Source organism: Panthera pardus, unplaced genomic scaffold, assembly GCF_024362965.1.
Source record: "Panthera pardus isolate Hobbes unplaced genomic scaffold, ASM2436296v1 HiC_scaffold_16, whole genome shotgun sequence".
NCBI classification, from domain to species: domain Eukaryota; kingdom Metazoa; phylum Chordata; class Mammalia; order Carnivora; family Felidae; genus Panthera; species Panthera pardus.
Window position 1 is genome coordinate 112,430,503 of NW_026526721.1, and position 15,151 is coordinate 112,445,653.

Consider the following 15,151-nt stretch of genomic DNA (forward strand, 5'->3'; position numbering starts at 1 on the left):
ATGCTGAGGTAAAAATTTGTTAACTAAGTTCTCAACGTTAGTTTTCAGACATTAACGATGTAACCTGACTTACTTGCTATTTAATCTTTCTCATGAATTTGTCTCTTGTCTCTCTAACTGATGACTTCTCCTAGGACCCTTGCTTTTCTGTGGTAAATTCCTTTTTTTTTTTTTTTTTAAGTTTACTTGAGAGAGAGAGAGAGAGAGAGAGAGAGAGAAGCAGAGAGAGAGAGAGGGAGAGAGAGAATCCCAAGCAGGCTCCATGCTGTCAGTACAGAACCCAATGCAGGGCTCAAACTCACAAACCATGAGATCATGACCTGAGCCAAAATCAAGAGTTGGACACTTAATCGACTGAGCCACCCAGGTACCCTGTGGTGAATTCTTAGAGCAGACTATATGAACACAATCTCTTCTTTCCATGACAGTGCCCTTCTCTTCTTTATAGATTCAGATATTTCTCAGACCCAGAACCTCATTTCCTTGCTAGAGTCCTAAAGCAGCAAAGCATTTTGAAGGAAAGCTTTTAGAAAACTAGATATTTGCACCTGTGCCCCAGGAAAAATTGGAATGAACTTTTCTATGATTCCAAATTGTGGATTGGGAAGAAAAGGAGTTAGGGGGACAGGCCCTTAATGGTTGGTCTAGGGCACTTCATATTGACACAGAACCCAACTCAGTTCAATATTTTATCCTGTTACATTAACATTTTTCAAAATCAATTAATTACCAAGAAACACATATATGTTCTTCTTCTGTCCACACTCCTCTTCAGCCCCCACCAAAAACGAAAACAGAAACACATCAAAAAATGCACTTCTCAGGTTGCTGAAAATCTGCCATAGGAGCCAAGCCTGTTTCTGAAAGTTTCAACTCATCCAATCAGACAAAAGGCTGAGGAAAGGGGAGGCATTTATCAAGTTACAGGGAGGACTCCATCTGTTATCTTAGACCTTTGTTACCAAGTGACACAAGAGGAGATTGTCGAAGGCAGCATGAAAGAGTTTTATTTTACAGACTCTTAGTCCAAAGCTTCCAAATTAGAGAGAAGCAGCAGCAGAAAAGAAGTCAAGTAAGTATGATGAAGAAGTCTCCACATCCTGCCATTCTACTGACGAGAACCACCGTTGAGGGTGAAGGTGCCTCTGTGGCCGGGATCTGTCCGTTCAGCTTCTACAATAAATGCAGCCAAAGGGGCAGTCACTTCTCATCAGTCACAAAAGTCTCCTCTTTAGACCTCACTCTCGCAAAAGCCATTTCTCATCATGCCAAACCAACAAAAGAAAGTCATTTTTTGTATGGCTGGGGTGTTAAGCTTCGTGTGCGCCCTTGGAGTTGTGACAGCCCTGGGGACACCGTTGTGGATCAAAGCCACCTTCCTCTGCAAAACAGGGGCTTTGCTCGTCAATGCCTCTGGGCAGGAGCTGGACAAGTTCATGGGAGAAATGCAGTACGGGCTTTTCCACGGAGAGGGTGTGAGGCAGTGCGGGCTGGGAGCGAGGCCCTTTCGGTTCTCACGTAAGTAACAATTGCATTTGAATTATTTAATACTTTAGGCGCGCTCTCCCAATTGTTACAAGGAATTACTTTTAAGAAGGAATTATTTTTAAGAGCCTTGCCCTGTCTATTACAAGCCTCTTAAAACAGACGTGGACCATTTGAAATATCTAGGACTCTTGTGAGCAATTTCTTCTTCCTGGTTTTTACTATTTTGTTCTTATTATTTCATTCTGTTTTTATTATGACAATATATAGTTAATGAGTTGGTATGGAATTAAGCTTTTTGAGAAGGTAAGCAATTAAATTCTCTTAAACATTAATATTTATGCTAGAAATTTTGGTATCTTTTTAAAGGGGGAGCAACTTGGAGAAATAGAAAGCTGTAAGAGACGATCTTCTTTTTGTTCTTAAAACAAAACAAAAAGATCAGTGTCATGGGCTCCTTAAGCAACTCTAACTTCTTTTCCACCTTGCCCATGACTTTGTACCCCATCTATCCCTCTTTTATCCCTGCTAGCACCTTTCCTGCTGCTAATAATCTTTTTTTTTTTCTTTTTTCACCAATGTGAATCACTTGGCTTTTGGAATTTAAAGCAGATCTGCTATGCTAACTGGGAAAGAAACAGATGCCTATTTAGGATAGAAAATTTGCAACTGATTGACCTTCAAATCATGTAGAGAATATGAGATGGGTTTTCTGTTCGATTTTTGTGAGATGGAAGTGTTACCCACAGTATTTATAACCTGTTTATCTTAAGAAGAGAATTTTTAAAAAATTACCATGTGAATAGGCAACTCATTAAATGAAAATTAATAAGAAGGCATTTGTTATATCTCTCACAACACACATTCAGAAATTATTATTATTTCAAAAGGGCTGGTTTGGAACAATCTTATGAAGAAACAGCCAGTAAATTACTGCATAAATCACTCTTCAGGAAAGGAGGTTACCAAGTGAGGCATTTAAAATGAATTATTATTTTGCCTGGGTATTTTTTTTTTCTCTAGCATAGGTAGAAAGCTAAATTAATTGAATTTATTATTAACATATGCAGTGTCTAATTAAATTTCAGTGCTGGCCTATTTATATTTCTGCAACATTCCTTCTATCTTCTTCGCAGTCATTGGACACCAACTTTCACTCACATAGGTTATTAGGTGATACGAATTGTCACAGGGCTCCAAAAAATCCTCAAGAATTAGTCTTTAGCTTTTCGGAAAATTATCATCCACTAGATTTGATGAAGTGAATACCAACTCTTTTCGCTGAATGGCTTCAGTTCATTAAGGTAATGGGGCTGTTAAAGTTGCTTAGCTGTCCTTGGGGGGGAAAAAAGAACAAAGTAGATCACATGATTTGCAACTGTATTAAAAAATAAAAGAGGAAAAAAGATGAGTGGAATTAGGTAACTCTCATTCATTGACAGCTAAAAAGCACGAGGAAAGCTTCTCACACATGAATTTAGACAAAAGCAGGGACCATACAGTGAGTTTTCTGGAGCCTTTGCATTTTGTACAGTGAAACAGAGATCAGCTTTACTCATCCCATAGGACAGGTTTCAAACGGTAGGTTTTGTGAACACTTACAAGACATGAAGCACGAAGCGTGTTTTGTCTTATTTAATCCTCACAAAGCCACATGCCTCAGCGGTTTGATGAATAGTTTTCATGGCCGTGTCCTCTGTTAGCTCTGTCTGTGGCGCCATTGTGCTAGTCAGGTGGCCTACCCTTTGCTTTTGTGCGGACTCATAGAGTCGTGGGGTTTAGACAATACCTTCACCTATGACAGAATTTCATTTGTCCTTGTGATACTTTGAACGTTTCCCCCCACCCTCGTTAAGATCTTACATTTGTTAGTCTGTTCTGTGGTGACAGCCTCTCTGTGTAACCTGTCTCTACCCCAGACGTGTTAAAACCTCATTAATTTCTTTTTTTTTTAATGTATTTACTTTGAGAGAGAGAAAGAGAGAGAGAGAGAGAGAGGGTGAGCTGGGGAAGAAGGAAGGGAGGGTGGGAGGGGGAGAGAGAGGGAGAGAGAGAGAGAGAGAGAGAGAGAGAGAGAGAGAGAGAGAGAGAATGAATCCCAAGCAGGCTCCACACTGCCAGCATGGAGCCTGAGGTGGGGCTTGAACTCACAAACCATGAGACCATGACCTGAGCCAAAATCTAGAGTTGGATGCTTAACCGACTGAGCACCCAGGCACCCCAAAACCTCATTAACTTCAATGAGACCCTGCAAAGCATACCTACAGTATCACTTTTTCTGCCTAAGCTTAGAAGTATCTCTTTCAATGGAACACAAGAGAAAATTAGGAAAAGTGAATACTGGATTCCCTAAAAAGCATAGTGCTCATTAATTTTCTTAAATGTTTATTTATTTTGAGAGAGAGAGAGAGGGCAACAGCGGGGGTGGGCAGAGAGAAGGAGAGGGAGAGAGAGAGGGAGGGGGGGAGGGGGGGAGAGAGAGAGAGAGAGAGAGAGAGAGAGAGAGAGAGAGAGAGAGAGAGAATCCCAAACAGGCTCTGCACTGTCAGCACCGAGCCCGATAGGGCTCCATCTCATGAACCAGGAGATTATGACCTGAGCCTAAATCAAGAGTCTGTCGCTTAACCAACCTAGCCACCCAGGTGCCCTGCATACTGCTTATTGAAACAAGCAGCCCTCTCAGTGATAAAAACTTCCTCACCAATATGCCTTTCGAACATCCTGCACTGAATTGACACTCCTGCTACAGGAAGGCTTCACGGTCCATATCTTCACGTTCAAAATGCCATCACCCTGTCAGTGACGTTCTAACAACGCATTCTTGAAGGAAGAGAGCCCTCAGATCATTCGCCTGAGAGAAAAGTGTAGTCCTGTTACTGTAAGAGAATGGGAGGCCTAACCCTGTTTTCTCAATAATGGCATCCTTCGAGCAAAATGTAGAGCCCCCAGAGAGCTCAGGGTAGACGATTCTTTCCTGTTCCTTCCAGAGCCCAAGTTATGATTAGGGCACGACTCACTTCCCAGAACTTTTTCCCTTTCTCATATTCCCCTTAGAAAAGTTACTAAGCAAACATTTGGATTGAAGAAACTTTCCAATGTAGGAGGAATGGAAAAGGCAGCTCGTCCAACTATCAATCGCTTCGTGACCCGGTTCTTCGCACTGTGGAGGCAGCATCAGTTAATACAGATTTACATTTCGGTTCTGTGGGATTGCTAAATGCTACCTCGCTGACCAAACTTTTCATTTAGATCAGCACTGGTCAACAGAAATACAATGTAAGCCATAAACTCAGGCCACATATGTAATTTTAAATGTTCTAGTAGCCATACTAGAAAAAGGGAGTAAAGGAAACAAGTGAAATGAATTGTTTTTTGTTTTTCTTTTAATTTTTTTTTTTTAACGTTTATTTACTTTTGAGACAGAGAGAGACAGAGCATGAACAGGGGAGGGGCAGAGAGAGAGGGAGACACAGAATCTGAAACGGGCTCCAGGCTCTGAGCTGTCAGCACAGAGCCCGATGTGGGGCTCGAACCCACGGACCGTGAGATCATGACCTGAGCCGAAGTCAGACGCTTAACCGACCAAGCCACCCAGGCGCCCCAACAAGTGAAATAAATTGTGATGACATTTTTCTTTAACCCAAGAAACCCAGAATACTGTCATTTTAACATGTAGTCAACGTAAGAGGTATTTTACTTTTTTTGTGATAAGTCCTTAAAATCCAGTGTATATTTTAACTTACAGCACGCCTCCATCCAAACTAGCCACATTTCAAGTGCTCACCAGCCATTTCAATGTGGCTAATAGCTATCACAACGGGACAGTGCAAACTTAGCTAGAGATTTACTCTGAGTAAATTGGGCGTTGACAGTGTCCATATTCTAAATGAATTTTTGCTTGGTTCTGCTGCACAAGTGTATGTGTTATTTTCACGGGCAGTGCCATGTGTCACTTTTAAAACCCAGATATATAGTGTAACATGAGGATAAGGAATGGAGCAGAAAAACCGTCAGGCAATGTTGTCATGTTTGTTCCTATTAAACGTTCCCTACTGACCACTCTATCTCTTTTAATTATAACAAGAATCTTCCCTGCCAGCATGCACAGTTATGCCGGGAAAACTTCTGCCTCGTTTACTCTGGCTGATTCTCATCCACTTATGGGTCAGCGCTTCATTTTCTAGAGGTCACTAGCATTCATACCTAGCACACAATTTCATTCATTATGATGAAGGGCTGTTTTCCTTTCAAGGAAACACAACCGGTGGGCTTAATTTTTCCTGATATGTCACCTGTAAAATTTTAATGATGATGTTTCAACTCTTACTGTAGCCATCAAGACAAAAACTGCCAGTTTTGAGCTTAGTATGTGCGGGTGGGTTTCTGTTTTGGTGCTTGGAAACACTGTAGAGCATCATCAAAATAGGATACCCAAGAATCATATGGTATCAATCATTCCTAGATATGCTGATCTATTTATTGCCAAGATAGTTCAATGATCTGGTAAAAACATATGGAATTTTTTTTTTTTTGAATGTGAAAAATAAGATCTCACCAATCATGGATCACAGATTGCAACTTTAGTCATACTTTTAAAAGCATTTTAATTGAGACCTTATGATTGAAAATGTGTTAAAAAGCTTAACAGAGATTTAACTTACTTCATATTTTTTTAAGTTTATTTTTTTTGAGAGAGAGAGAGAGAGAGAGAGAGAGAGAGAGAGAGAAAGGCCACACAAGTGGGGGAGGGGCAGAGAGAAGGAGAGACAGAATCCCAAGAAGGCTCCGCACCATCAGCCCAGAGTTCGATGTGGGGCTTGACCTCACAAACTGTGAGATCATGACCTGAGCCGAGATCAAGAGTCAGATGCTTAACCAACTGTGCCACCCAGGTGCCCCAAAAATCTCATGCTTTTTTTTTTTTTTAAGTGGGCTTCATGCCCAGTACGGAGCCTAATGCAGGTCTTGAACTCAGGACCCTGAGACCATAACCTGAGCTGAGATCAAGAGCCAGACGCTTAACTGAGCCACCCAGGCACCACCCCCCACCCCTTCATATTTTTAGAGTGCAGAGTTTCTTTACCAAATGAGGCACATCACCCAGGTTACAGAGGGGATGTTGAAACTGCTTGTGTCGGCAAGCAGGTGGCTTCTCAAGCCTACTATCTTGGGGTAGAATAGTCGGGACTCAGTTTCTGCCACTGTTACTGAGAGTTGGCACTGTACCTTCATGGTTTCCTGCAAGTGTGGCTCCCCCACCTGGAAGGACCCAGGGGCTCCCCTCGTCACCATCCTGCACATCCCACATCTCTCCTATCACCCTGCCTGCTCACGGCAGAGCCGCAAAGGTCTTTGATGGTACCTCCTTCTAGTAACACTGCCTACCCCCCCCCCTTCCTTAACGGATGGTCTGGTGGGAGGGAAAGCTATGGAGTTCAGCGGGGAAGCCTACCTGGTAGGAGGGCAGAGGGAAGACAGCCACTTGTACCATTTCGCCTAGCTTGCATGGGCCCTCCTGTTGTCTAGTCTCATTCACTCATTAAAACAGTCCAGCAAATAGACTTGTTTTCCTCCCATTCAACAAAAGTGATTGTTAAGCAGCACTGGTACGAAGGGGGAAATCTTCAACTTCTCTCAGCTTAATAATGGTTTCCCGATTTGTCCTTCCCAGACCTTGATAGTCGCTCTATTCAAATCACCTTGGATTATAAGTATTTGAGAAAGTGTATTTCTCTGCAAGGAGACCCTCAGCCCCCAGAAGGCAGGAGTTCGGTATCATTCATCCCGGAACTCCCTCCAGCAGGACCCACACGGTGCACGTCACAGAGAGGTGCTTAATAAATGCGCGGTAAACAGACACTACCGGGATTAACCTGGGTTTGTGGCAGGTCTGTGTCACTCACCGAGGATTGGATTTGGAGCACATCACATTTCATTGGTTTTCAGTTCTTGCATCTGTAAAATGGGAGGTGAAGCCAGGTGCTTTCTAACATCTCTTCTAGTGCAAACGCTTCATGATCTATATAATGAGGGGCTGGCTGTTCTCGACAAGGTCCTTCCGGCTTTAAAATTGCTTGACCCTTCTATTCTGTCGCTTGAAGCCTCCACTGACACATTGCAGCCACCATTGTCGGAAGCTGTGAGTTTTGTGTGCCTTTACTCTTTGGTCCTCAAATCTCATGATTTTTAAAGTATTCTGAAATACCTACCATTTATCAGGACCCAAATGAATTTTATTATCAAAGTGAATGCCCCTCTTCTTCCCGGTCAAAAGCTTTTACTTTTTGTGTAGAAAACTACGGGTTAATGAAGGAGAAAAAAAAAGAATGGAATGTTTTGGAATTCTAAAGAGGTGCGTTGCTGGGGTTGCAGCGAGCAGGGGCAGCCACAAACACCCAAACAGACTAGATGGGGTTATTGAGAAAGCAAAAGGGAAGTCAAAATACAGTGAGAGGCTGAACTCCTATTTCCTCCACTTTTCCCTTTCTCTATTTTTCCTAGAAACTTCTCTGCCATCCTCCCTGAAAAACTCCTCTTTCTTGCATTTGGTTTCATCAACTGATAATGGCAAGAAATTAGGAACGACCAGCGTGTTTCGTACTCTCGGGGGATTCTTTACCCAAAGGAGGAACTGAAGCAGAAATCATCCTCCAATTGGTGAGAAATATGGGAAGATGCTGTTGAGGAAAGGAACTTCTCTCCTTGCCTAGGCCAGGAAATGACCTTTTTCCAGGCAAAGGCATAGAAAAGACTATTTACCAGGAAAAATCCCTCACAGAATTAGCCTCGTTTGAGGACTATAGTTTTGCACACATGCATGCATACAAGCGCATACACACACACACCCCTTCCTTTACTTTAAATTACTCTATTCTAATAGCCAGTAAAGTCATCACCTAGGCTCTCCTGAGCCATGAAGCAAAGGCTGACGGGGCTGCATCTGAATCTCCGTGCAATAGGTCCCAGGTGGGGCTTGTGGAACTTAACCCTGGTGTGTGTGAACTTCACCTGTCAGAGCAGGACTCCAAATCATTTTTACAATTTGCTCCTGTGCTTTCTCTTTGACTAGCTGTGGGTATCTTCCCCAAGGATGTTTGGACAACACAGAATTAAAACCACTTATTTCCGCTGCCCATTTACTGGGTGCCTGATAGGTGCCAGGCATTTTGCATATATCACCTCCACCCCTTTGGGACGTGTTCTGATGCCATTCCCCCTTGAACAAAAATGGAAACTGTAAACTCGGAGAGGTCACAGGACTTCTCCAAGTCACAGATCTAGTAGGTAGCCAACCTGAGACTGAAATTCAGATGCATGATAGATCGCGATCATTCTTCTGCCACATCTGTCTCCTTACAACGTGCAAAAAGAACACAAAGCAAGGAAGAAAATATAAGAGCAAACTTCAGTTTCACCATCCATTTCAACAATGACATTGGGACATCACAAGAGCTAAATCTTGTATATCAATATGATGATGGTCCTTGGCCTAGCGACTTGGGCTCATTCACTGCCTCTTTATTTCACATTCCAGTGGCCCTAATGTCTCAGCCTCGAACTCTGACCTTTGGAAGGTAAAACAGTCAAGCCAAGTCTGTTTAATAATCTAGGTTGAGCGGGTCACATGCTTATGGCTAATCTTTGGGTTATGAAATTATATTACATTAATGTTGATAATTTATGTTGAAAGCAGAGTGAGCTGATTGCTCCTGTGGCTGGCTGACTTAAGATCACCGCCAACAAAACCCTTCATGGTATGATCTTCAGAATTACTTACTTGACCACAACAATTATCTCACCAAAATGGCAGGCTCTTTTCTGAGGTGTCTTGAGTGTTCAAAACAGAGGCAGAGATAAAAAGAAAAGCAGGTACATAGCATTTGGTTAACTTCAAAAACTGGTATTTTATTAGGAGCCAGTGGATTAGAATTAGAGCATAAATTAAAATCTCATTTTTAAAAAGTGAAAAATAAAAGCTCGTTTTTATCTCTGAAGTAGATCAGGGATTTCATAAAATTAAAGACTTCCTTTTTTTTTTTTTTAACAAAACTTATTTAAATTAAACAATGACAAATAAGTCTTTCACCCGGTCATGCCTGTAAACACCCAGACTGGTTGGGAGATGATACACTTTTATTACAGGTAGGATAGAGCTGACTAATAGCAAACTGTACCTGGCAGACTAATTTATGCAGGATTCGTATTTCGCTCCCTCTCAGCGTGTTATAATTGTAGCAAAGCCATTCTCAGGAGTTATTACCCCAACATAATCATACCCTGTGGATTAGGAACAGTCAAATGGGTTCTGTTATCAGAGACACATATGCGCCAAAGCAGCTGTCGTCCCTCAGCCACCGTGGGTGATTAAGACTCACTGACGGGGCTGCCTCTGAATTGGGTTGAGTCAGGTAGATACACTTCAGCTGAGAGGAATTCAGGCGCAGTACTGAAAAGCTGGCATATTAGACGGTTCTATCTTACCGTGAGGTCTCCTCCTCTTAAGTGCTGGGGTCACGGATTTCATTCTCCCTGACCACGGCAGCTGTCAGAAAGCAGCCTGGCTCAATACCTAGGCGTGAGCTTATGGGGGATATTAAAGGAGGCGAATGCACTGAGCGTATGTCAAGGAATGCCTTTTACTGGATTTTCATAATGACCGGCCGCAGATGGGCTGAGGCGAAAGTCAGATCAAGAGCATTTCCGGAAGAAGAAAGAAACCTTCTCTCTTACTCCCTTTCAAGAAAATGAATAGCTGAGCACCAAGGGGCCAAATACAACGGTTTTTACACACCTTTTATGTGGAGGAGGACAAGTTGAGAAGGAAGACAGGACCTCTGAAGCTGCCACATGGTTTTAATCTAGGAAGAGGTTGCTGCACCATGGCTGACATCATTATCAGAGCCTGCCTTCGTTCCCAGAGCTCAACAGATGGTGTTACCTTCATTCTGCACCCAGCCAGATAAAGGCAAAAAGGGTTGATGAAACCTAAGCCATCGGGTCAGTGATCCATAATCCTGGTTGCACCTTAGAATCACCTGCACCATAGAATCACCTAGGCTCCATCCTAGGCCAGTCGAACCAGGATCTCGGGAGGGGGTGCCTGAGAAGTGGGATGGCTGAGAAGCTCCCTGGGAGATTCTGATGTGTAGCCAAGGCTGAGAACTACAGAGGTGGCCAGTGGCCAAGACAGGTGGAAGAAGGTGAGGCATCAGAAGTCCCCCAAATTAGGGAAGGACAAGACCTCCAGAAGGAGGGCAGGGAAGAGGAACAGCAGTGTTTAGCATTGCTTCCACACAGGTGGGAGGCTTTAGGATCCTTAGTTTCCACTCCTTCAGCTGTTTATTTCCATGAAGGGTCTCACAGTTGCCCTACACCTGCCTGGCCTCAGCGAGAACGAGAGATCTGATTGATGAGTTTGAGTAAGGAACAGCATACTTGGCTCTCAGCCCCAGAGGGTTCTCATCTTTCTGAGTCTGCCCACCACTTACAGGAGCCTGTTTTCCACCTGATCAGGATAAGGGAGCCTGCTCTGCCCTGGACTGGGAGGCTCTCAGGTGTCCAGCCCCACCTGTGACGAGGTGGGTGACGCCACCGAATTCAGCAGAACTTGGTGGAAGATCTAAGCCACATTCTCCAGCACTGTATCCAGAAAGAACGCTAACATTCTGACCTTCACCTGCCTGTCTCTTGTGGAAGGGTTCTGCTCCTTCCAAAGAGACTATCAGGAGACTATCACCTCCTTAGAGATGTGCCATCGGCCCAAAAATCATTTTAGAGAAGTCATTACAGAGAATGTGCAAGAAATTGCACAAGGGAAATAGAAATGAGAATGAGAACAATATATCAGATGCTGAGGAAAGTGTGTGACAGGTACCAAATAAGTAATTAGCTATAAATCTAAAGTTCCTGGATCATTTACAGGAATAGTCACCCACCTGGTCAGGGAGGGGGAGAAAAGTAAAAGTGTGGGCTACAAGATAGAAACTTTGCCTGAATTCCATGTGTTCAGGGGTTCCATGTCCATAGGGACCCCTATGAGGAGGGGGGGGGAATCGTCTGTCTCAATGTACAGTTAAGTGCTCTGACCACCTGTGAGCCCAAAATTCCCACCCACCCACAATGCCTGATCATGAGACTTGAAAATGCAGACGCTCTCAAGACATTGGGTTCTTATATCCTCCACTCCTCTTTGTGGAAATATGACTGCCCTACCGTTCTCATCGTGTTAAAAAAATATTTAAGCGATTACTTAAAATCGACATAGAGCATCCACGTAAGTGATCTCACTTGTGTGTCTCAAAAGTTCTTTGACTTATTTCTGTCACTACTCACATTTACACAGAAGGGAGCCAAGGTATCCAGACGCCCACATGAGCAGTGAATGGCCAAATGAGACTAATCCTAAACTTTCCTAACTACAAAAGCTATGCTTTTTTCAACCTGCTATGTTACCTTTCAGTTAAAGCCTGGCTATTTGTCACTCTTCCCAGTAGCATCTCTGTCCTTCTTGCTTTGGTGTTGGATGATATTCTAACTAATCTTCTTGGTAATGCCTAAATATAGATTTAGATTGGACTTACTAAATTCCTGTTCAAGACCTGTAGGATAAAAGATAGGACTGTCAGACTGGAATCAGTAATAGATATAAAGGAGAACAAAGTTTCAAGATAAAATATAACGGAGGAAACCAGCAGATAGAAATAAATTTTAAGGCAACTGAAATGAAAGCCATGCATTTAGAGACAGCAAATAAAACACGAATTAATGGCAAGTAATAAAGGAACATACTTAGCAGTTGGTAAAAAACAAATAGTTTTTTTATCTTATTCTTATTACTCTCCAATGATCTATTGAAAACAGCATGACTTTACATGTAAGACACAAATTCTCTGTAAGTTAGAGTCTATGCGCCCTCACCCCCGTGCCGAGGAAAAAAAAAAAAATCACTGGGGCCTATAATGTGCCTAAGCGTTCTTCTAGACTTTGCAGATATGAAGGAATGAGAGAGGGTACTTGTTCACAAACAATGAAGAATCTAGCAAGAGTGTTTTAAATAACTGGCAACATATAAAAGTTGCACCAGTACGTCAGTCAAGATGGACTGTTACGTTTCAACAAGTGAGTTCAAACATCACAGGTAAATCAGCAAAGATTGAGCTCTTGCTCAGAGAACATATTTGTCAGAGATCAGCTGTAGGTCCATTCTAGGGTGCAGCCACCATCTGGAATGCCACCAGTTGTTAGAAAGAATTGTGGAGACTCTCACACTGGCAAGTAAACCCTCTGACCCATAACTGACACATGCCACTTCCACTTAGATTTGTTGACAAAGGTTGTTACACAGCCACATCTAACTTCAAAGGGGCCGGGATGTGCAATCCTATCACGAGCCCAGAATTGGGAAGAACCAGAATTGTAGATAGTTGAATAGCACTAATTACTATCACAATTATTGTTTTTATTCACACAGCCCCAAGAAGTGGAATTATTCTTTGTCAGGGCAAGGCACAAGGAAACTGGAAGAAAGTTCTTAAGAGTTAGAGTTCGATTTCACTAAATGGCATGGAGGAAGCCATTCTGAGCAAAGGAATAGTGCGAGCCAAGGTATGAAGAGCCTATTGTGGTCAGAGTACAAAGGATGGGAGAGAAAGGAGAAGGAGGATAAGGCTGGAGAGGAAGGCAGTGACCAGAATATGGAAGACTTTGCTGTACCAACACAGTTCATTTGATCTCGAAGGCAGTGGGAAGCCACTTAACAGTGTTAAGCAGGTATGTGACAAGGTAGAAGATGGATTGGAAGAAAACCAAAAGAGAGGTGAAGAGGCCAGTCCACAGGCTCCTTCATCCAATATTTGGTGGCCCAAACCAAAGCATTATCAGAGGGCTGCAAGCGAGGGGAAATATTTCCAAAATAATCTGAAGCAAAAATCAACAGACCTTAGCGACATGACACGAACCCCAGACTTCTGCAGGACAGAGAGCTGTAGCAAGTCACTGAGAAAAGAAACACAGAGGAGAAGGTTTAGAGGGAATAGGACACTATTTTTGGTCATGTTTAATGAGGTTCACTTATAGGTCAGCAACAAGTGATGTCCATCAGTTGCACAGATGTGGAGGTCATGGGAGCAGGTCTGGAGTAGGGGTAGAGAAGAAGGAATCAGCAGATTAGAGGTAGTAGTGGGATCTACAATGGAAGGAAAGATTTCCAGGGAGGGGAATCCAATGAGAAGGTGAATAAGAGTGGGTTTTAGAAAATACCAATACTTATGGGTAGAGAGGAGGGATTGGCAAGGCAGGCTGAGGAGGAGGGGCAGTGAACTGGAAAGGAAATGAGCAGAGGGGAAACCGAGAGAGGGGAAACTTTCAAAAGGAAGTAATGGTTAACAGTCCCAAACACCACACAGGTGCCAAACGAGAGGCAATTAAAATAGTCCTTTGAAATTTAATCTTTTTCTTTCTTTCCTTTCTTTCTTTCTTTCTTTCTCTCTCTTTCAGAGAGAATGAGCGGGGGAGGGGCAGAGAGAGAGGGGGACGGGAGATCTGAAGCGGGCTCCATGCTGACAGCACGGAGCCCAATGAAAGGCTGGAACTCATGAACCATGAGTCATGACCTGAGCCAAAGTTGGAAACTTAGCCACCCGGGTGCCTCAGTCCTTTGAATTTTAACACCACAAGGTCATGGGAGACCTTTCTAAAGCATTCCTGATAGAGTGGTGGGCAAGAGAGGTCCTTGTAAGAGCTGAGGAGGGAATGGGAGGCAAGGACTCAGAGAAGGGCTGCAGGCATACCTGCGTGCATGCCTGTGTGTGCACAAGCGTGTATGGGTGAGTCCACGAGTACGTTCACAACGGGAGAGGCTTGAAGAAAGTGCTGAAGACAGACGGGAGAGGTAGGTAACGGATTGAGAAAGGACCCTGTGAGGTAGAAAAGGATGAGTCTGACAGCACAGGGAGAAGGCCAGGCCTTGGACAAGAGGAAGAAAATGTCACTCAGAATGGAGGGAAGGTTGGGCCCAAACCAAAAAAAACATGGCAATGGGGAACTGACAGGTGAGAGAATTGCCCTGATAGCCCCTGTTTTCTCTTTGGAAGAGTTCAATTCACTGGATGTTTTCAAGCCTTCTGTAAGCCAGGCACACAAACTGACAGAAATGGAGGCAGGAGGTGGGGGTGATAGGTGCTTAAGAGTGGGGGAAGGGATGGAATATCTGACAAGGGCCAGAAGCGGAAAAGACTGGAAAAGACTCTGCAGGATGGCCGGGGGAGGGGGGGAGCCCACAGATCAGAGGCCCAAGTTGCAATGGGGGTACAGAGTCAAGGGACATGGCTCAAAGAATAGACCCCCCCACCACCACCAAATCATTGAGGGAGGGACAATTCCCCACAGAAAGCTCCCCTATGGCTGTATTTTCACTGCAGATCCTCTGCTTAGGACTCGCTCAGCTCCGTTTTGTGATAGCCGACTGCACTAATGAGGGTATGACAGCCTTTCTCTGTTCGCTGAGCCAGTTATGCAGTGCGGATTTCCTTCCCATCCCCCCACCCCATGACAGGTGCTTTCTATTCTGCTATTAGGACAGTGGCCTCAATGACTAGTATCTTCTAGCTCTCGGTTTCTGACTAGATAATCTTGTCAGAAATCTCTGCTTACAGACTGCAGGGAAGAG

The 15,151-nt window shown here is 43.6% G+C and overlaps 1 protein-coding gene across 1 annotated transcript in view; it reads left to right on the plus strand.

Moving 5' to 3' along the window:
- The first annotated feature begins 1,144 nt into the window (after nucleotides 1-1,144).
- Nucleotides 1,145-15,151, plus strand: part of CLRN1 (clarin 1) — a 39,955-nt gene continuing 25,948 nt past the window's right edge. The window contains exon 1 of the mRNA XM_019439594.2: nucleotides 1,145-1,518. Coding sequence (XP_019295139.1) covers nucleotides 1,266-1,518 — 253 coding nt within the window. The 5' untranslated portion in view covers nucleotides 1,145-1,265. The remainder of the gene's footprint in view (nucleotides 1,519-15,151) is intronic.